The 22478-nt window shown below is 39.8% G+C and overlaps 1 protein-coding gene across 11 annotated transcripts in view; it reads left to right on the top strand.

Annotated features, from left to right (window-relative positions):
- Positions 1–22478, top strand: part of MACF1 (microtubule-actin crosslinking factor 1) — a 375956-nt gene that overhangs the window by 98149 nt on the left and 255329 nt on the right. For 10 of the 11 annotated variants that reach the window (XM_027864644.1, XM_027864643.1, XM_027864645.1 and 7 more), the window contains exon 2: positions 19247–19308. In XM_027864644.1, coding sequence (XP_027720445.1) covers positions 19247–19308 — 62 coding nt within the window. Of the gene's footprint in view, positions 1–6253; positions 6336–19246; positions 19309–22478 lie in introns of those variants that run through there. The other variant, XM_027864636.1, reaches the window with a different exon arrangement.

Here is a 22478-nt window from a genome sequence, read left to right as displayed (position 1 = left end):
TTATAGGTGGCAGCTAGATGGCTCTGGATAAAACTCCAGCCTTGGAGTCAGGAGGACCTGAGTTCAAAATCAGCCTCAGACACTTGACACTTACTAGCTGTGTGACCCTGGGCAAGTCACTTAACCCTGATTACCTCACCAAAAAAAAAGAGACTGAAAGTATTTATTAAGTGCCTACTATGTGCCAGATATTGTGCTTGGTTCTGAGGATACAAAGACAAAATTAAAATAGTCCCTGTCCTCAAGGAGCTTATATTGGAATAGGGACAACATGTATGTGTTGTTAAAAATAAAACACAGAATGAATACAAGGCAATCTTGTATCTGCATCACAATCAGGATTCAAATCCATGTCTTTTTCCTCCAAGTCTAGGGTTCTTTCCATTATATTTCTCACATCCTGGTATCACAGAAGAAGTACATGCCTCCCTATTCTAAACAACTAGCTGATATTAGTTGGCTGGTATTGATGATGGTAATTTATTGATTGACTTATTAGTCAGGTAGCAAGAATTTATTAAATTCCTAGCATGTGTCATGCACTGTTCTAAGCACTGGGGATACAAAGAAAAACCAAAAGTAGTCCCTGATCTTAAGAAGTTAACAGTCTAATGCAAACAACTATGTACTAACAAGTTATATACAGGATAAATTGGGAGATAATCAATGGAGAGAAGGCACTAGCCTTAAGGGGGATAGGAAAGACTTCTTGTAGAAAATAAGATTTTAGCTGGGACTTGAAGAAAACCAGGAGATGGAGATGAAGAAGGAGAACATTCCAGGCATGGGGGACAACCTGTGAAAATGCCTGGAGTCAGAAGATGAGATGAGTTAGAGGAACACAAGGAGTCCAGTGTCACTGGATTACAGAATATATGGGGGTGAGTAAGATATAAGAAGACTGTTAGGGTCATCAGGGTCAGGTCATGAAAGGCTTTAAAAACCAGAGGATTTTTGATTCTGGAACTGGAGTTTGAGTAGGGGAGGTAACATGGTCAGACCTGTGCCTGTGGAATTTAATCAATTTAATATCAATTTAACAACTGAATGGAGAATGGATTGTTGTATGGAGACTAACCAGAAAACTAGTGAAATAGTCTAGGCATGAGGTGGTAAAGGCCAAGGTGGTAGCAGTGTTATAGGAGAGAAGGGGGAATATTTGAGAGATGTTATGAATGTAGATTTTACAGGATCTGGCAACAGACTGGATATGGGGGCATGAGAGAGTGAATAGTTGAGGACACGTTGAGGCTGTGAGTTGGGATTACTGGAACAGTGTCCTCAATAGTGATAGGAGAGTTTTTTTTGGGGGGGGGGTTTGGGGAGAAATATGAGTTCCGTTTTGGATATGTTGAGTTTAAAATGTCTATAAGCTATCTAGTTTGAAATGTTAATAGGCAACTGGAGATGCAAGATCAGAGAGGTTAGAGTTGAATAAGTAGATCTGATAATTATCAGTAGAGAAATTATAACTGAATCCATGGAAGCTGCTGGGATCATCAAGTGAAGGAGTATAGAGGGAGAGTAGAAGAGGGCCCAGGACTGCATTCTGAGGGACCCTTACAATTAGAGAGTGTCATCTGGAGGAGCATCCAGCGAAGGAGACAGAGAAAGAGCAGTCAGAGAGGTAGGAGGAAAACCAGCAGAGTGATGCCCTAAAAACCTGGAAAGAAGAGAATGTCAGGGAGGAGCGAACAACATCGTTAAAGGCTGCAGAGAAGTCAAGGAGCATGAGGACTGAGAAAAGACCATTGGATTTGGCAGCTTAGAGATCATTAGTAACTTTAGAGAGAGCAATTTCAGTGGAATGATAGGGTTGTAAGCCAGATTGAAAGGGGTTAATAAGAAAGTGAGAGGAGAGAAAGTGTAGGCACCTATTGTAGATAGAGTTTGTTTTGAGGAGTTTTAGCTACAAAGAGCAGAAGAGATATAGGACCATAGTTAGAGGGGATGGAAGGATCAAGAAAGGGTTTTTTCCAGGATGGGGGAGACATGGGTGTGCTTGTAGGCAGTAGAAAATAAGCCAGTAGACAGGGAATGATTGAAAATAATTGAAAGAATGAGGATGACAGAAGGGGCAATCTGTTGGAGAAGGCAGAATAGAAGGGAATCATTTGAGTAAACTTTGGTAAGGAATAAGGCCACTTTATCATGTGAGACAGTGGGGCAGCTCGGTGGTGCAGCGGATAGAGCACCGGCCCTGAAGTCAGGAGGACTTGAGTTCAAATCCGGCCTCAGACCAAACACTTGCCATTTACTAGCTATGTGACCCTGGGCAAGTCACTTAACCCTAATTGCCTAAAAAAACAAACAAATATCAGGTGAGACAGGGATGAAGAAGGAAAGAGTGGCAGAAGGAATCTGAGTGATAGGAAACAGGAAAAGAGGATAAGAGGGAGTTCATGGCAAATGGCCTCAATTTTTTCCCATAAAATGTGAGGCAAAATTTTCAGCTGAGAGAGTGGGGGTTGTCGGGGGATGTTTAAGAAGGGATGAAAAGGTTAGGAATTGTCGCTGAAGGGAGTGGGAGAGTGAGTTGATAAGGGAGGTATAGTAGGAATACCTAGCAGCAGTGAAGGCCCAATTGAGGTTATGTAACATAAATTTGTAGTGAGTTGAATTGTGCAGTTGCTATATTTTTTTAAACCTAAATGTAAAACTGTACCACTCCACTAGTACTCTTTAAATGTAGAACACCTAAAGGCCGACCTCCAGTGTGTTGGGTGGGTCCTCTGTGGAAGAACATGGGCAAGAATTGCCTAGGATGAGAAGGCACAGATAGGCGATGAGCTGCCTCTACACTGATGAGATAATGGGTCTATTGAAGTATAAAATTTTACATTTATTCATGTTAATGCTTGACACAGTATTCATCTTGTTGATATCATTTGGAATTTTGATTCTGCCTTCATGACGTTAGAGCTATTATGCCTGCATATGTTGCATCTGCAAATATGATAAGCATGCTTTCTATGGCAATCTCATAGATAAAAATGTTGAAGGATATGACTAACACAACACATTAGCAACCTTCCTCCAGATTAGTATTGAGCCACTCTCTGGATACACTTGTCCAACCAGAACCAGCTTTGAATTTATTTATTTTATTACTTATTATATCATTCAACTCATCTCTAACCATCTTATTCTTAAGGATATCATGGGAAATTGTCATATTTTTCTGGATTAGCTGAGAGAAGATTTATATTTGTCTTTGGGTTAGATAGTTCTCCATCTAAAAAGGGAAAATTGGCCCCTGGTAGTAAAAGTGTGGGAAATGTGGTGTAGGAATCAGTAAGGAAGACTGGAAAATCATCTTATGTAGAAAAAGAGACTTAAACTGGACCTGGCTTTGTTGCTTTAATAATGAGAGATTTGTGTATCTCAAGAAGGAACTGAAAAAATACAGCTCATTTTCAGCTTTCTTTAGTCTTAGAAAAGGCATGCATTAGACATGCATAGATAATCGTAAACCCCTTCCCAGGCTTTGGCTTCGCTCCATACCCCTACTCAGTCTTGTTAAAGGCTGTGTACACACAGCAGCCCTAGAGCTGGTAGTCCTCTCTGCTGTGTACTCCCTCCTCCCACACGAGCTCTGAGGCTGTCCTTGTGAGCAAAGGAGTGACCAGAAGTTGGATCAGAATAAAGTAGTGGATGGCAGTGTTAATAACAGAACTGGGTCATTTGCCTTCTGGAGAATCAAGAGCTGGTTGTACAAATCAGTCATTTCTTGACTTCAAAGAAGGAGCTTTGTCCTTGCACATTGTAGCTTCTAGGGACCTGGAAGATAAAGAAAGACTGGTGTCAAGAGTCCTTAAGATTTGTCTCCATGGTGGCTTTTCCTTCTTGCTTGTCTCTCTAATCATCCAGCAGTGCCTGAACCAGGGGCTTCGGATCCTTCTGGGCATATAGTAGGTGCTATATAAATGCTTACCGCTCTCTTGGTCCCTGACTCAGAATGGTCTCATGTTCTACTTTGAGCTCATGTTTTAAAGATGGTGAAGTCATTTAGCAGTCAGATTATGAGCCTAGGGAGAAATAGATATTATAGTTTGCTTCCCAGGATGATAACTCTATGGTCACTAATGTGAAAGAATCTTTCTCGTTTATGACAATTACCAGGTATTTGATTTTGAGTCTGAGGACCTGGTTTTGAATGCTAGTTCTTTGAGCTCCTTCCTGTGTGACATTGGGAAAGCCATTTAATTTCTTTGGTTCTCAGCTGCTACCTGCAATCTACATATACTTTTTTTTTTCTTAGTTTTGGTAAAAGGGGAATCCTCAGGGTTCAGCTGCCTTGTCTCCTGCTCCAACTTAATCTCTGCAAATTCTCTTCCTAATTTTAACCCTATCCTCTTCCTTTTCTTTCTTTCAGGTGAGTCCTTGAAGGGTCCTATCCCTGGACCTCACCTTATTAAGAATCATTGGATTCTTAGAGCTAGAAAGGGTCTTATAAGTATTCTATTCCAACCTTCTCATTTTACAGATGAATAAACTGATACTGATATCTGTTAAAGTACTTTGCCCAAGGTCATAGCGCAGGAATTTGAACCCAAGTTCTCTGACTCCAAATCTGACACACTATCCATTCAACCATCCTACCTAGTTGTGGAAAATGAAGAGTATACTGAGGGAAACTAGCTGCAGGTTATTAGAGTGACTGAGAGATTAGTTAAGGAGGGGATGGATAAGGCTGACTGTGATTCCTTACTGTTGTTAGTAAGCAAGAGGGAGATTATTAGCTATTCATTGGTGGGAGCTGTATGCTGCATGAAGTAAGGAGCTCGGGATGGTTAAACAGGACCCAGTCCATCTAAATTAATAAAAATTTGCAAGTCAAGCTCCAAGGTTGGAATTTTATCTTATTGCACACTTATAACAATTGGGGCTGATTTGTTTGGAAACTTTGTTTTGTTTCTCCCCCACTCTCCTACCCCTCCTTTACTGTCTCTGGATTTTAAAACAGCATTAGCCAGAAGTCTTTCTATTTAGGGAGTCTGAGCAGAGGGCTAGTGATTATGCTTGGTCTTATCGGTGTGAGAGCTGTATTGGAGCTTTTAGCTGGGGCAGAGCAGAAGCCTGGCATTGGGTTGCAGAAACTCAGCTTTTCCTCTCCCCGTGTTGGGTCGAGAGCTTGTGAAGAAGCAACAGGCTGGCTGGGGTGCCCATATGAAAAGGCCCTTCATTGTGTCTCTTCAAAATTCCAGTGTCTGGTACAATTAGCCAAGAATTGGAAAACAAATTGGAGAAACAAACAGCTCCTGTGCTGGTCCAGCCTGAAGGGATTGTTGGCACAGGCAGAGATAAGTGCAGTGGTTTCAGGGACAAAAGGGGAGGGTCTGGGAGTGGAAGGGAGACTTGGAGATGCCATTTCTAGCTGAGTTGGGAGAGAGATGTTTGGAGTTTATGAGTTGATGAACTCTCTTTTGCTGTTTGATACTATTCCTCTCCTGGGTGGGATTGTGCTACTTTGAAAGGTGTAAGGGTGGCAGAGGGAACACTTCCCCTTTTGCATTACCGTGCACTAGGAAATCAAGATTTTTTGATTACTGGGGACAGCAAGAAACAGGCAATGTGTGATCTTGGGACCTTGCATTCTCCTTCTGAGTACCATTCAGTCAACTGACTTGTTTAGGAGGCCTCCGGGCTGGTTGCCTTGTATTGGACTCTGCTTGAGAAGAAACCACCAAAGGAGCAGGATGTTGGGCAGTGTGTAGGCTGGCCCTGACTTGTCAGGGCTACATTTAAATTGACTAGCCCTCTAGAAAAGTTACTGAGAAACATCTACCTAATCGATACCTGGCTACAAGGCTCTGCTTTGCAATGCAGGGGTCACAATAGGGCTTGCTCCTACCTATACTGGATTAATCACCTCCCAGGAACCTGCCTTGTGGTTGTTGGGTTTTGTTTTGCTTTTTTTTTTTTAATCACAGGGTTTCTGCTCCCTCGTTATATTGTTAGCCTGCGTGAAACTCTTTTCACCAAGTTGGTGCCATTTTCAGACATAAGTCAATTGCCTAGAAGAACTGGACCCATTCTTTTGGAACACTGTCCCAGTAAGGCGCTTCGTCACTCGGATCTCTAGGGGAGGAGGCCCTTAGGAAGTGGTGGGTGGAGTTGCTTCTCTGAACTGCGTGTCTTTCAACTCAGCCTAGGGTTCCAGCCCTTTTCTGTTGTAACTGCAGAGGGGACCAAAGCCTAAAGGTAGAGGTACCTTGTGGATCCCCCTTTCTTCATAGCTGTGCAGATAGGAAGCAACCGGGGAATCATGTGGCCCAATTATCAAGAGGAGAGAGAGTTCAACGCCTACCTGGTATGCCGAATGTGCTGCATGGGTTAGTATCTGGAACCTTCCCCTCCCTGGGACCTGAAGATCAGGCATTACTAGGACTCTCCTTTAACTTATAGAATCCCATGGTCTTTGAAACTTTTCAGGCTTTACAGTCTTCAGGCTCATTAAAATATTGCAGTAGTTTGGACTTCCTGGGGAACTTCTTATGGGAGGAAATGAGAGTGTAGCATGGTGACTGGGCCAGGGACATGGAGAACGTGGGCCTGTGTGTGTGTGTGTGTGTGTGTGTGTGTGTTTGTGTGTGAATAGAGAGAGAGAGAGAGAGAGAGAGAGAGAGACAGAGAGAGACAGAGAGAAACTTTTTGTTTTGTCTGTATATACCAAGAAACCACTGTAACTTACAGTTACATGGTTCTGAGGGCCTGTGGTATATTTTTAGCAGAAGTAGGTTCCTTATAGTTTATGAATTCACCCTTGGGCGGGCAGAAGGAACAGGGAGGAGCCTGGTATACTTTGGATGAACCACTCAGGTTTGTTCTTAGGGGATTGTCTCTAATCTTATTGCACTTGAATTTCTTAATGGCTGTCTGGAGAAGGGAAAAGTTGGAAAGCTGATCAGGAAGCAAAGATTTAAAGAAAGATTGGGAGCTGAGGAAGAAGTAAATGCTGTAATTTAGATGGTAAAGAACTGTATAATGTTGGAGCCTGCAGGGACCTCCCTGTTCAGCCTCTTCGTTTTTACTGGAAACAGGCCCAGGGCACTTAAGGTCACATTATATTAGTTGTAGAACTAGAAGTAGAATTCCAGTCCATTGTTCTTTCTCTCTAACTGTTGCCTCTTTCAAGGTACAAAAGTTTATATTAAGAGATATATTCCGAGTCTCCAAATCTGAACAAGATTGTAGTCCAAATTAGCAAATTGTCACTAGAAATTAAATTTTCCTGGGCTTTTGAAAAGCAGACATGGTGCTGCATTAATGCCCTGGCTTTTCAGTGTCTTATTCAAATTATTTATCTTGTGAACTATTGAGGTTTCCCTTCTGAGATCTGCTGGAAGGAATCCTCTGTAGCTTTAAAAGGTTGGAAATCAATTTAAATACCTTTCCTCCCTAAATACAGCATAGAGGGGCTGGGAAAGTGAATTGGTGTTGAGCTCTTAAGGGCAAGGGTCTGGTGCTCCTGGTCACCCTGTGTACCTCCCTCTCCACTGAAAGTTTATTCATGAAGAGCTTTTATGCACTCTTTAGGCAGTCTGGCCAGTAGCACCTTCCTTTCCCCTCTGCAGTCTTAGTCCAAAACTTTGTTCAAATCTATCCTCTGTAGCCTAGTGATAAGTTTCTCTTTGTTTCTTCTACCTTGAAGTATCTGCATTGCTGGAATGAGTCTCAGAGTTTTTCCCCCCTGCCTTTTTTAGCATGAGCTTGAACTTCATCTAGGATTGGGCTGGTAGCTGGTACTCCTCCTGTGTGACCATTCCTTCATAGTCTCTTGTGATTGATCATTATCAATCTTCTGTGCTCCTTGCACCCAGGACACCCTCCTGGGTCCTTTTATTTTCTTTCATCTACTTCCATGGGTTCAAGTATCTTTTCTAAGCAGATGACTCCCAAATCTACATATCCAACCTGAATTTTTTTCCTGAATTGTAGTCCAGCATCATCAAACTACCTGTCTTCAATGAAAGGAGATTTCCATGGACATCAGCCTGAATGTAGAACAGATGTTCTCTGTGAGACTGCAGCTTTTGGGGCATCTTGCCCTAAATTAGTCTTCTGAGCTTAGGCTTGGCCCATACTGGGGTTACCTGATGATTTAATTTTCAATATCAACAACTTAATCCCTATTGTCACTTGACATCTTCCCCAACTCCAGCACCATACTCAAGAATCACACAAACGAACTCACACACTTTCTCTTATCTCTGGGAGTCCTGGAAGATCTGTGAATGACTAACTTTTCCAAGGGCATAGATTGCTGAAAAATGTCACATGACCCTCCTCCCACTCCTGGTTGAGGTGCCTCTAGATTCGTGTTATCTAATCTCCTTTGGGCCCTCGTTGCTGCAAAACTTTTATCTTTCCTTGACTGACTGTGAACATCTTACTTCCCTTAGTGACTATTCCGAACCTATTCTGTTCTCCTTAAAAGCCCTGTTCTCTTCTCTTAGTAGCTTTCCTTGCTTCCCACATTCTTGAGAAAATCAAGGTATTCAGTTGGAGTTTCCTCATCTCTCACATCTCACACCTCAAAGCTCCCTTACATCTTCACTCAATATTTTTTCCTTTCAGCCCCATTACCTGAACTCACTATCATCCTCTCCACATCCTCCTTTAGGAGATTACTTCATGGATCATATCTTCCCTCTCTCTCATTTTTAGATTCTTCCCTTATACTCAGTTTTATTTCCAAATCTTTACTTGATCACCCCCTCCCCGACTCTCAAGCTGTTCTTTTATATTTACCTTTCCTCTCATCACCTGGTTTCTAGAATATTCTTTACTCTAGTGATGCCTTCCCTTCCTCACCACCTACTCATTTCTCAATCCCTTGTAATCTGTCCTCTCACCCCAACACTCAACCAAAACTATTCTTAATTGGCTAATGATCTTTTTAAAAAAAAGGCTTTTAATGCTTACTTTATTTTTATAGAATCCATGTAATCATATGATGATCAAATTATATTAGACATAAATATGGCCTATTTAAAAATTAATTATCTTTTGTTTTTGTGTGTGTTTTCAAATTTATTCCTGCTTAGTGAGCAAGTCATTGAAACAAAGAAAAAAAGAAAGAGAAAAAAAACATTTCAGCAAAACCTATCAATATATCAACCACATTTGATAGTATATGCAGTATTTCACTCCCATATAGGGCTCCATCTCTGCAAAGAAGGAAGTAAAATTCATTCTCTCAACTTCTCCAGGGTCAAACTTCTAGGCTATTATAATTAATTATATAGGATTCACTTTCTTTTTTGTTGTTGTTGTTCTTTCCATTTACATTGTTGTAATCATTGTGTGAATTGTTTTCCTAGCTCAACCTCAGTGTGCGTAATCCATATAAGTCTTCTTATGCCCTGAATTTTTCATATTCATCACTTCTTGTGAGACAGCTGGGTGGTATAGTGGATGGAGTGCTAGGACTGGAGTCAGGAAGACCTGAATTTAATACAACTTTAGAAACTTACTAGATGTGTGACCCAGGGCAAGTCATTTAACCTCTGTTTGCCTCAGTTTCCTCAACTATAAAAGGAGGGTAATAATAGCACCCACCTCCTAGAGTTGTTGTGAGAATCAAATGAGATAGTATTTGTTAAGTGCTTAGCACGGTTTTTTTTTTCCTTCCTTTTCTTCCTCCTCTCTCCTACTTATGGTGCAGCAATATTTTATTAAAATCTTGTGCCACAGTTTATTTAGACATTGTGCCATTGATGGGCATCTACTTTGTTTCTAGATCTTTGCTACCACAAGAAATGCTGCTTATAAATATTTTGGTGTATGTATTAACTTTCTTTTTGTCTTTGACCTCCTTATGGTATATATCTAAAAGTGGAGTCTCTGGGTCAAAGAGTATGTACATTTTACTAACTTTTTAAAAGATAATTCCAAATTACTTTCCAGAATGGTTGAAACTGGTAATCACTTAAGTTTTAAATCCAGTGATCTTTTTCTCAGTCCTCATCCTCTTCAACTTTGCTGTGGCTTTTGCTATTGTTGACTGCCCCTTTCTCTTGGGCACTCTGGCTTCAACATTATTCACTCCTCCTGTGTGACCATTCCTTCATAGTCTCTTGTGATTGATCATTATCAATCTTCTGTGCTCCTTGCACCCAGGACACCTTCCTGGATCCTTTTCTTTTCTTTCATCTACTTCCATGGGTTCAAGTATCTTTTCTAAGCAGATGACTCCCAAATCTACATATCCAACCTGAATTTTTTTCCTGAATTGTAGTCCTGCATCATCAAACTACCTGTTCTCATTTATGTCATTAGGCACTTTTTATTCTTGCCTTTAAAGAACTTACTGTCTAATGGGGGAAGATCATCTATAAAAGGGAGCTGAACAGTAGCAGGTGGGGGAAGTATCCAGAAAGGGACATGGTGCTAAAATTTGGAGAGTCAAAAGCAAAGCTAAGAGAGGAATTAAGGATGGCTATTCTTGACTTTTCTCAAGGAGTTTCCAAAAGGAACTCACCAATGGTTTTAGGGATGGGTTTATCCCTGCAGGATGGAGGGAGTTGTTCATGGTAAGAAGGTCATAGGCACTGAGGGAAGTTAATAAATGCTTGTTGATTGACTGACTGTATCTTGACAGTTCTTCTACACAAGTGTTCTTAATCTTTTTTTTGTATCCTGGACCTTTTTGATAGTTTGATGAAGGCAATGGACCGTTTCTCATAATAAGATTTTAAAGGCATAAAATAAAATACATCTTATTACAAAGGAAACCACTTATCCTGAAATGCAGCTATCAAAATAATTTTCTTATTTCCTTCTTTATGTGGGTTTTCTGCAAGTCCCAACTAAAATCTCATCTTCTACAAGCTTTTCCTAACTCCTCTGAAATCCAGTGCCTTCCCTCTGTTAATTATTTGATATTTATCCTTTGTAGAGTTTGTTCCTATTTGCTTGCTTGTTCTCTGCACCATTAGATTCTGAACTCCTTGAAGGTAGGAACTGTTTTGTTTTGTTTTGTTTTCTCCTTCTCCAGCACTTAGCACAGTGACTGGCATGTAGTAGGTGCTTAAATACTTGCTGAATAACTTACTGACAAAATATTAAAAATAACTTCTGGACTCCCTGTATATCCCTGCACTCTGTTCTAGAACATCTTTTTTGAAATATGTTTCCTTCATTCCATTCACATAGGTGCTACCTTAGTTCAGGCTCTCATCACCCTTCTCCTAGACTAGGATTGGGGAACCTACCTCTTCAAAGCCACATGTGGTCCTCTAGGTCCTCAAGTGTGGCCCTTTGAATCACAACTTCACAGAACAAATCCCCTTAACAAAAGGATTTGTTCTGTAAGATATGGACTCAGTCAAAAGGTTGCACCCAAGGACCACATGTGGCCTCGAGGCAGCAGGTTTCCCATCCCTGTCCTAGACTGTTTCAGTGACCTACTAAATGATAATCTTGCTTCAAAACTTTCACCTCTCCAAACTGTTCTCCCCACAGATGCCAAAATAAACTTCCTAAGGCATCAGACTGATTGCATCACAATGTTAGCTGAAAAACCTTAAGTAGCTCCCTATTTTTGGTAAGCTAAAATACAAATAGTCTAACATTTAAGACTGTCTATGATCTGGCCTCTACCTACTTTTCAAGACTTATTTCATACTATTTCCAGCCATACAGGACACTTCATCTTTCATCTCCATTCATTCACAGACGCCATGGCCTTGCTTAGAATGCACTTGATTTTCATTTGCCCTCAGGATCCTTAGCTACCTTCCAGGGTCAACTCAAATGCCACTTCTCTGAACCCCCTCCCCAGGTAGTTAGGCTCCCCCCTCCCTGTTTCCTTATTGTATTATACTTCTTTGGGTACTTGTTATATCTTCCTGGTAGAAGGTATCATCCTTGAGAGCAGTGATTTTTATCTTGGTATCTCCAGTGCCTTGTATGTAGTAGGTGCTTATTGAACAATATTTGTTATTTTGAATGATACATAAAAAGCCCATAACCCAAGGAGGCAGTAGTGTATGGCAAGATTAGTTTAGCTTATCTTAAGGCTCTCAACCCACTGAACCCCCTAATATTATAGGTTCATTAAAACTAAGAGTGGGAAGGAAACTTATAGTTTATCTAACGGAATCAATCCCCTTGTTTTGCAGAAATGGAAAATGAGACTCACAGAGGTTAAATGACTTACCCAAGGTCACTCAGGTAGCCAGTAGATTTGTTATAATTCAAATCCAGCTCCTTTGAATGCAAATCCAGTGCTTTCCTAAGTATAAAATTTATATTTTTTCTCTCTACCCCCATCTTTTCTACTCTTAATCTTCCTGTCCCTCTGTCTCCCTGAACTTTCTGTCTTTCTCCCTGTACTTTCTGCCTAACCCACTTTCTTTTTCTGTCTCTTGCTCTAATGCTGTTCTCTAGATGTATTCTGGGCCAATGAAGACTTTGCTACTAAGCCATCTATCTTCCTTCAAACAGTGTCTTCATCTTTGGATTTTTCAAAAAGTGGCCAAACAAGCCCTCCCTGGAGTTCTTGCTCCAGTTACTACTGATTTTCCCATGAAACTCCAGGAGCCATCCTAGAAATCTTCAGAGATTATTCTCCTTTTTGTTTTTAAGGTTGAATGTTTGTGGTATAGTCCCAGGGATAATCAATTAGCTTTGATAGTGTGATGTTTGTTCAAGCAGGAAACAAAACGATGTCCTTTCTGTGCAACGATAAGGAATCACCAGATAGGGCTCTAGGGCTATACTTTAGAATGAGACCACAGCCTCCCTCTTTCTGTATTTGATGGAGGGTCAGGGGCTTGTGGTAGTGTCCTTTACTGAGCTGAGATATGAATGGAAATGAAAAAAAGACCCGCTGAAATTAACTGATGAAAAAAATAATAAATTGTGTCAATGTGCATATCTAAAGTCTTTTTAATGGACAGCTGGATTCTGGACTTTGAAGGCTTGGTTGCCTCCCCAAGCCATTCTGGAGAGGAGCTTTCAGACTCATTTGTTTTCCTTCTATATTTACCCTCAAAGTACTGCCTCCTGAAGGTACAGACTTAGGTATCTGTTTAACAGTACTGGTTTTTTGTTGTTCTTTCCAGGTTGGAAGTGCAATGGCTACTTAGGAGCCTGGTCCCACTACTGATTGTTATAGGACATTTAACCTTCTCCAGCCTAGGCTGGTTCTCCCTTACTTAGGGAACCTATATTCAACACCTCCTCCCCCATCCCCTGCTTTCCTGGAGGCTCATCTCAGTTGGTGCTGAACTTAGTGCTTGACTCGCTATAGCTCAGAATTTGCAAACTCTAGAGGTCTGTCAGCCCCAGCCCTCTTGACTGTAGGAATTACAGGTGTGTGCTATTATACTTGGTTGTAATAATACAATGACCATAATAGATCTGTGAGGCAGCCTTGTATAATAGAAAAGAACACTGGACTTGGAAATTTGGGTTTGAATCCAGACTCTGACACTAGCTTGGTCACCTTGGACCATGTCATTAAACCTTATTACTTGCATTATCTACCTTACCTTACAAGGAAAGGGGATTGTAAACTATAGAGTGCTGTAGAAATGTACTACTATTATCCCCTTTCTATAAATTAGGAAACAGTTTCTGAGTGAACTGACATGTCCACATACACAGGATTAATTTTAGGCCCTCTCATTCCAAGTCTCATGCCCTTTTTATTTTCCCAGCACTTAGTACAGTGCTTGACACAGAGCAGGTGCTTAGTAAATGGCTTTTCATTGATTCATATACATTTATTTATTTGACATTTTTCTATAATGAATCTTTCTTGGTCCTGGTTTAGGGGTCATATGTGAAAGCTTGTGTTAAGCCTGAGATTTCTTGGTTAGAAAGTCTTAGCCTCTCCCCATGTAAATAGTGTTGCTTTGTGTACTGAGCATTTAAATTTTTCTGCTGACTTATTGAGATCTTATACCTGGGAGCTATAATATTCTTTTATTCTGTTTTTTACATCTGGAGAGAACTAATGTACTTGTTAGACAGAATCCTCCAGCTTAGGGGATAGATGTTCTTTATAAATCTCTTCCAAGGGGCTTATGGTAAAGGGCTGATTTTAAGAAGGTGATATCAATGCAATCATGGTTGCCGGTAGTAATCATATTTATGACTAGACCTCTAGTATTTCTCCCCAAGTTGAACTGGAGTTCTTTGTGCTGGTGGATGCCTGGCTGGAACTGTTGTGTTTCCCCAGTGCATTATCTTCACAGAAGGACCTTGAAGAACCGCTGGAGTTCTTACAGGTAATGGAATTAAAAAAGGACCTGAGAGTGCCAGTAGCCAGCTAAAGGAAATCAGGCAGTGAATCTCTACCTTTACCTTTAAATTGTCCTTTGGTTATTACCATGTTAAATCTGAATCTACCAAAAAAAAAAAAAGGGACAAAAACAAACTGGAGGGGAAAAAACTGTACAGATCCACAATTTCCCATATAATTCTATTTTTGTTTTTTCCTTGTATATTGAAATATTTATGTTTGTTGATTAAAGAATTAAAACAATAATCCTTCAGTTTTGTTTTTAAGGGGAATTATGTATTTGGAGGTCAGAAATTTTGTTTAGGCACTGACAAAGTTTGTATTGTTTAGATATTTGGGGAATAGATAGTAGTGGCATTAATGAACATTTGATGGGTGAACATTGTAGGCCCCTGTAGATTCCATCCCAGCAGAGATCTACAAGGCAGGGGGTTCACTGCTTATCCAGGAGATGACTGAAATCTTCCAGGTTATATGGCAAGAGGAGGTTATTCCCCAGGAGATCAAGGATGCCTCCATTTTCCATCTCTGTAAAGGAAAAGGAAACAGATTGTCCTGTGACAGTCACATAGAGGTCTCTCTTATGATGAGGTTGATGCACACATTGCCAGAGCTAGCTCAGCATTTGTGAGGCTCTGGAAGAAATCTCAGGAGAAAAGGTATTAGGCTTCCTCCCAAACTGAAGGTCTACAGAGCCATTGTGCTGACCTTATTGTTGTATGCCTGTGAAACCTGGTCAGTCTACCAGTGCCATCCCAGAAAACTGAACTGCTTCCATTTGAATTGTCTTCGGAAGATTTTTGAAGATTGCCCAGCAAGATGAGATACCTGACACTGAGGTCCTCTCTTGAGTTGAACTGCCAAGCATTCAAACTCTGCTGCAGAGAGTACAGCTCCAATGGGCTGGCCATGTAGACTGAATGCCAAATGCACATTTACTTAAAAGACTATTTTACGGAGAATTTGCACAAGGCAAACACTCACATGGAAGTCAGAAGAAGTGGTACAAGGACATTCGCAAGGTCTGAAGAACTTGAGTATTGATTGGACAGTAGGACAGAGGAAACATTAGATGACAAATCTTGAGCTATCTCCATCTCAAATGTTCAAACGGACTATTTGTGCCCAACCTATGGTAGAGCTTTCTGAGTTCATATTGGACTGATCAGCCACAGTCAAACACACTGTACTTTGATCCCAACATCATAATGTTATTGTTCCTCTTCAAGTACGACGGATGAACAGCAGCTTAGAAAATAAAAACAAATGTCTGTATAAGTTGTTTCCGGCCACAATAATGTTGCCCTGTTTATGTAATGAAGTTTTTTGTTTGCATTATTTCATTTGACCCACGATTAGTAACCTTGGGGCTGTGCCAAGTTTGAAGGGACTTTGAATTTAGTTATTTGGATCGCAGTAAAACGTAGGCACATTTCTACTTTCATGCTCTATTCTCTTATTTGGCTAATATTCTACCCTTCTTTGTGTAATTATAGGATTAAGGAATATATGTGTACATGTATGCGTGTATACATATATATGTATGTATGTATACACATACACATTTATATGCATAGCACTGTGCTGGATATGATCTGGGTCAAAAAGTTGTAATGTTAGGTCCTTACCCTTAAGGAATCTGTTATTTCACAAGGAGATAATATATCAAAAGTTAATCACATGCTACTTAGTATTGTTATTTAATTGTCAAGGGAGTAATTAATGAGTGCTGTAGGAATCTATGGAAAGAAAACATTTTTATGAAGCAGAATGATCAGTGAAGGTGGGGTATCAGGAGATCTGATTTCTAGTTCTAGTTCTACTATTAGTACTTGCTGTATAACTTTGGGTAGACTAGTTCACTTCTGGGCCTTAGTTTCCCGATCTATAAATGTAGGGGTTGGGTATTATAACTTCTAAGGTCCCTTCCACCTTTAAAAATACCATGTTATGCTAATTGCTATGGCTTCTTAGAGATCAGACTTAAGTTGAATGTTGAAGGAAGAATGATAATGGCTAGTACTTCTATATTTCTTTAAGGTTTACCAAGTGACTTTACCTAAATTATTAATTTGATCTTCCCAACAACTCTGGGAGGCTGGAGCTATTATTATTATTATTTAGTAGTTGAGAAAACTGATGTTGAAAGAGATTAAGTGATTTGAACAGCATAACAGTATTTGAGGCAGAATTCAAATTCAGGTCCTTTTAATTCTAAATCCAGCATTTTGCTCATACTATACTGATTCAGATGAAGTTTAGATAGGTAGAAAAGAGAAAGGAGGATATTTTCAAGGGGGATAGGAACTAACATGAGCAAAAACTGAAAGGCAGGAATGAGTAAGCTGTATTTGGGGAACAATGAGTGTACTAGCCTGGATGGAACATGGATGGTTAAGTTTCATGTTTTACTCCCTTTCTTCATTTAGGATTCAAGCTAGGAAGTAATTTAGGAAGAAAAAAAAAACTTCTGAAAGGCATACTGTAGCCAATTATTGGAATTCGGGCTCGAACAGGCTAAGAAATCTGAACTTTATCCTATGAGTAGGTGAGAGCTATTGAAAGTTTTTAAACAGGAAGAGTAACATCGTGAAAACTATTTAAGGAAAATTAAGCCCTTTGTAGGGTAGGTTGGACAGAAAATAGAGTCAGGTCAACCACTTAGGAGGAAGCTGTTAAAATAATCTAGGAATGATGCGTTTGAGGACTTGGTGAAGGTATTAGTGGGCATAGAAAGAGGGAATAGAAAAAAGGAAGATTTGACAGAATTTGGTTGAATATAGATTAAAGGAAGGACTGAATCAAGGATGACTTCAGTGATTTGATGTTTGGAATAATTAGTAAAAAGAGAGAAATCACAAAAAAAGGAGCTAGTTTGAGGGAAAGGAAGAGATGAATTCTGTTTAGGGCTTACTGAGTGAAGATGGCCAAATGGAAATGTCCAATAGATATATGGAGCTAGAGGAACTAGACTTTAAGAATTTAGGGTGTGAGAGAAAGATTTGAGATTGAGAGTCATTTAAATAGAAGTATTGTTGAAACTAAGTACATGAATTATTTCTTCGATGGAAAGAGTATATATAGAAAAGGAAAAAAAAGGCCAACTGTTGAAAAAATTGAAAAAAAGTGGATAGTTGATATGTAGGTCAGTCAGTCAGTAAACATTTATTAAGCACCTTCTGTGTGCCAGGCATTGTGTAGATCAGTGGAGTGGAGGGAGAGAAGGAACTATGAAATAAGGTCAAGTTCATACATGGAAGTTAAAGTTGCTGAGGATTATGGCAAATGATGAAATGGGAAAGAAAAATGTGAGCCAGGTCCTGAAATCTTTGTGTCTTGAGGGGTGGTAGGTAACCAAGTAATGAGGTAACTTACATGTTCTTCTTTCCCATTGAGCCTGAGGAAACGGAAGAAGGCTACTTTTCCACAGTGGAGGTGGAGTGAAGAACCTGATGCTGCTTGTCAGCTTTTAGCCTTATAGACTTTCAAAGCTATAGCTAGTGGAGGTGGATGAGAATTCCACAAGGCATAGTGCAAGGTTTTAACAGAAGGGAGAGATCTGATGGGGGTGAAGGTGGACTGAGATGAAAGTGAGGTATAGGCCCCTTAGAATATAAGTTCCTCGGGGACAAACCTGGACCGTAACTATTTTTGTCTCTCTAGCACTTAGCACAGTTCATTGCTATGCTAGGCTATTAATAAATTTGTTTAATTAAATTGAATTAAGAGAAGGGAAGAAGTTTGCCTTAAAAGTGGTCAGTGAGAACTGAGATGAGGGAAGCAGTGAGGTAAGGAAAAGAGAGGAAACATGTTGGGAGAGATAGAGTGCTGAGTAAATAGGTAGGCCCGGGAAGTAGAGTTCAGCCCTGGCATGGTGAATGGAGTAATGGAGTGTGATGCTAGAAGATCATCTCCTGTTGTCTTGCTCAGCTCGGGTTCTCCTCCATGTAGCTTTCTCTGATCACCTAGTCATTAAAGCTCCTCCTCAAATTACTTTCTGTTTATTTGTCTATGTGTGTATAGATGTATGAATATTCATGCATATATGTATGTACACATACATGCATACATATATATATACATAAATGCACATACATATACATATATGAGAGAGAGAGAGAGACAGAGACAGAGACAGAGACAGAGACACAGAGAGAGAGAGAGAGAGAGAAGCTTTCCCAGTAATACAGGGCAGCTAGGTGGCCTAGTGGATTGAGCACTGGGCATGAAGTCAGGAAGATCTGAGTTCAAATCTGGTCTAAGACATTTACTAGCTGTGTGATCCTAGACAAGTCACTTAACCCCTATTTAACTCAGTTCTTCATCTGTAAAATAGGGACACACTAGAGAAAGAAATGGCAAACCACTCCAGTATCTTTGCCAAGAAAACCCCACTGACAAAGCCCATGGGGTCACATAGAGTCCAGCACTACTGAACAACAATAATCCCGGTAGTATTTAAGCTTCTTGAAGTCAGGGACTACTTCATTTTTGTCTTTGTATATCCCTAATACCTAGCAACGGTACCTTGCACATAGACAATTTAATAAATATTGTTGAATTGAATTGAACACTATTGTGAATGATCCATAGATGTGACTTTGTGGTGCCTGTCAGCAAGATGACCATTATTTGGTATGTCTAATCCTCACTAATCTTAGAAGTAGAGGTTCTTTTCTGGTGATAAGGGTTGAAGATGTACTCAGGCCAGTCATCCCTTAGGTACAGGGTGGGACAACTTCCTCAAAGCAGAAAAGGAAAATTTCCATGATGCTATTACTGAATAGTTTTTGAAGCTCAGGTTCTTGCTGACATCTGAGAGAGAGTACAGGTTGTCCCTCAGGCTACCAGGCTCATGCCTCCTTGCTTTTGGCAGAATCCAACCCTACTAAGGTTTCTGAAAAAATTTGGCATGAGAAAATCTACAGGTGGGTTAGATTTTTACCTGTATAGTACTAACCAAGAACCATCTTTGTGTTTTCTTAACAGATGAACGGGACCGTGTACAAAAGAAAACATTCACCAAATGGGTCAACAAGCATTTGATGAAGGTAAGGTTCTCCTACATGCTACTCTGAGCATTGTTTCTATGGCAACTATATATTCCCCTTCAACTCTTCTCTTATTTCAACCCTGGTGTCTGATTGAAGTATTCTAAATAGAGTATTTGGATAATTTACTATTTCTTGTGTTCCTGCAGTACTCATAACAAAAACACCATACTTTTGTATAGCGCTTCATAAATTATACAGTGTACCCATACCTGTTTGATCCTTACTATACTATAGTGAAGTAGGAAGGAAAGGCATTATTATTATGCTCATCTTACAAATGAAGAAACTGAGGCTCAATGAATTTAAGTGAAGTCACATGACTAATAAGTGGTAGAACTGGGACCTTCAGAAGCCTGATCTCTCCTGACTTCTGAGTCACACTCTTGATCAGGTGCTTCTTTCTACTTCAGGCTACCATTAGTACTGTGTATAGCATTATAGGGATAAGGTGGAGATAGGGGTAGAAAATAAAATTTGGCTATTTTTTCCAAAGTCAAAGCAGAATCAGAATAATGTAGGTAAGCTGACAAGAATGTGAGAAGTTGGGCAAGTCCCTTTCCTTCTGAGGGCCTCAGTTTCCTGTTATATAAAATGAAGGGGTTAAACTAGAAGACCTCTATGGTCTTTTCTTTTTTTTTAGTGAGGCAATCGGGGTTAAGTGACTTGCCCAAGGTCACACAGCTAATACGTGTCAAGTGTTTGGTCTGAGGTCAGATTTGAACTCAGGTCCTCCCGACTTCAGGGCCTGTGCTCTATCCACTGCGCCACCTAGCTGCCCCTCTATGATCTTTTCTAGCTTAGACATCCATGATGTCTCCTCTATCTTTCTTCAATCAATTTCCCCATGCTGATAATTGTACTTACCATTATTTTCCAGAGATGGGATGGAGATCTCCAAAATGGCAGTGATGTCTGAGATTTTTAAAAGCACTTTGCCCCAAGAATCTTAAAGTAGTTTACAAAGTATTTTAAATATAATTTTCTCCTTTTGTTAGTATGATTTCTGTGACATCTCTGTGAAGTAAGAATAGGGCTGGGAGTTTTATATCTAGGCAAATCAAGGTACAGGCGACCTCCTTAGGGTAATATAATGTACTCCTAGAGAACCAGGCTTTTAAATCAGAGACTCTGAGTTGTAAGTTTAATACTGAGTTAGCCAGACAAGAACACCATAGCCATGTCCTGTGAGCTTGGTATGTTGTCTTGGTCTTCTAGGAGAACTTAAGATACCTACCTTATTTCAGGCCTGCTCCCTAAGTCTTTTATAGTTGAGTATAAATACTGTGGCTCACTGCTGCTAAGCTGCAGCTGGTGCTGCCTGGTGGATCTAAGCTTTGGTGTTGTGTGGTAACAGTAGTCTGTAGGAGAGAGGCACCAGGGGAACACACCATAGCATTGTTAGAAATGGGAGATCAGCCAAGTTTTCATTTAAGTCTTTACTAATTTCTCTTTTCTTCCTCCTTCTAGTCCTGATTCAAGTAGCCATTTTCCACATTTCATAGATACTAGATTATATATTAAAAGACAGCAGAAGGAACCTTAGAGATCATTTAATCTAGATATTTTATCTTAAAAAATAGGAAATTGAGGCCTAGACAGGTTAAGTGACAGATATAGGAACTGAGCCCAGGTATTCCAGCTGCACATCCACTGGAAAGTGTCCTTTCCACTAAACTATACTGCCTCTTTTCAGAATGGGTTTCAATAATAATAATAACTAGCATTTATATGGAGCTCAAAGGTTTGTAAAACTCATTAAAAATATTATCTCATGTTATCCTCACTACATTTATCCTTACTACAACCCTAAGAGGTAGTCAGTGTTATTAACCTCTGAGTGAGAAAGCAGCTAGTTGACACAGTGTATAGAGTGCTGGTCCTGGAGTCAAAAAATGCATCTTCTGAGTTCAAATCTGGCCTCAGACACTTCCTAGCTCTGTGACCCTGGGCAAGTTACTTAACCCTGTTTGTATCAGTTTCCTCATCTGTAAAATGAGCTGGAGAAGGAAATGGCAAACCACTCCAGTATCTCTGCCAAGAAAACCCCAAATGGGATCATGAAGACAAAGACAGACTGAAAAATGACTCAACAACAACAGATGAGGAAACTAAATCACTAATTAAGTGACTTGCCCAGGGTCACAAAGCTACTAAGTGTCTGAGGCCAGAATCGAAGTCACTGACTCCAGAGCAGTGCTTTATTCACTGTACCACCTAACTTCATTCTGAAGCAAAGTATCTTTGGGATCATTTCTTCCTTGTGGTACTATTTCATATTAGAAATTGTCTCTATTATTATTTTTATATACTTAAAAATGTTTCCAATTACATGTAAATTATTTTTAACATTTTAAAAAAATTTTGAGTTCCATATTCTCTTTCTCCCTTCCCCTCCCTGCTCCTTGGAAGGCAAGCAGTTTGATATAGATTATAAATGTGCAATCATGTAAAATACTTGTCGAGTTGCATATTAGTTATGTTGCAAAAGAAAATGCAGACCAAAATAACCCCTCCAAAATAACAAAGAAAGTAAAAAACAGTATGCTTCAATCTATAGTCAGACTCCATCAGTTCTGTCTCTGGAGGTGGACGACATTTTTCATCATGAGTCCTTTGGAATTGTCTTAGATCCTTGCACTGCTGAGAACAGCAGCTGATCATCGCACAGTATTGCTATTGCAGTGTACAGTGTTCTCCTGGTTCTGCTCACTTCATTTCATCTATAGGTCTTTCCAGGTTTTTCTGAAAGTATCCTGTTTGTCATTTCTTAAAGCACAATAGTATTTCATCACAATCACATACTACAATTTGTTCAGCCATTCTTCAATTAATGGACATCCCCTTAATTTCCATTTTTTTCACCACAAAAAGAGCTGCTATAAATATTTTTTGTACATATAAGTCCTTTTCCTTTTTTTTTTTTAAATCTCTTTAGGATAATGGTATCAGTGGATCAAAGGGTATGAACAACTTTATAGACTATTGAGCATAGTTCCACATTGCTCTCCAGAATGGTTGGATCAATTCACAACTCTACCAATAGTGCATTAGTGTCCCAATTTTCCCACATTCCCTCCAAGATTTATTATTTTCTTTTTCTGTCATATTAGTCAATTTGATAGGTGTGAGGTAGTACCTCAAAGTTGTATTAAATTTTTTTGGGGGGG

This window comes from Vombatus ursinus, unplaced genomic scaffold, assembly GCF_900497805.2.
Source record: "Vombatus ursinus unplaced genomic scaffold, bare-nosed wombat genome assembly UNPS02014775.1, whole genome shotgun sequence".
NCBI classification, from domain to species: Eukaryota; Metazoa; Chordata; class Mammalia; order Diprotodontia; family Vombatidae; genus Vombatus; species Vombatus ursinus.
The sequence above is the reverse complement of the archived record's forward strand: the minus strand, read 5'-3'. Positions and strand labels throughout refer to the sequence as shown.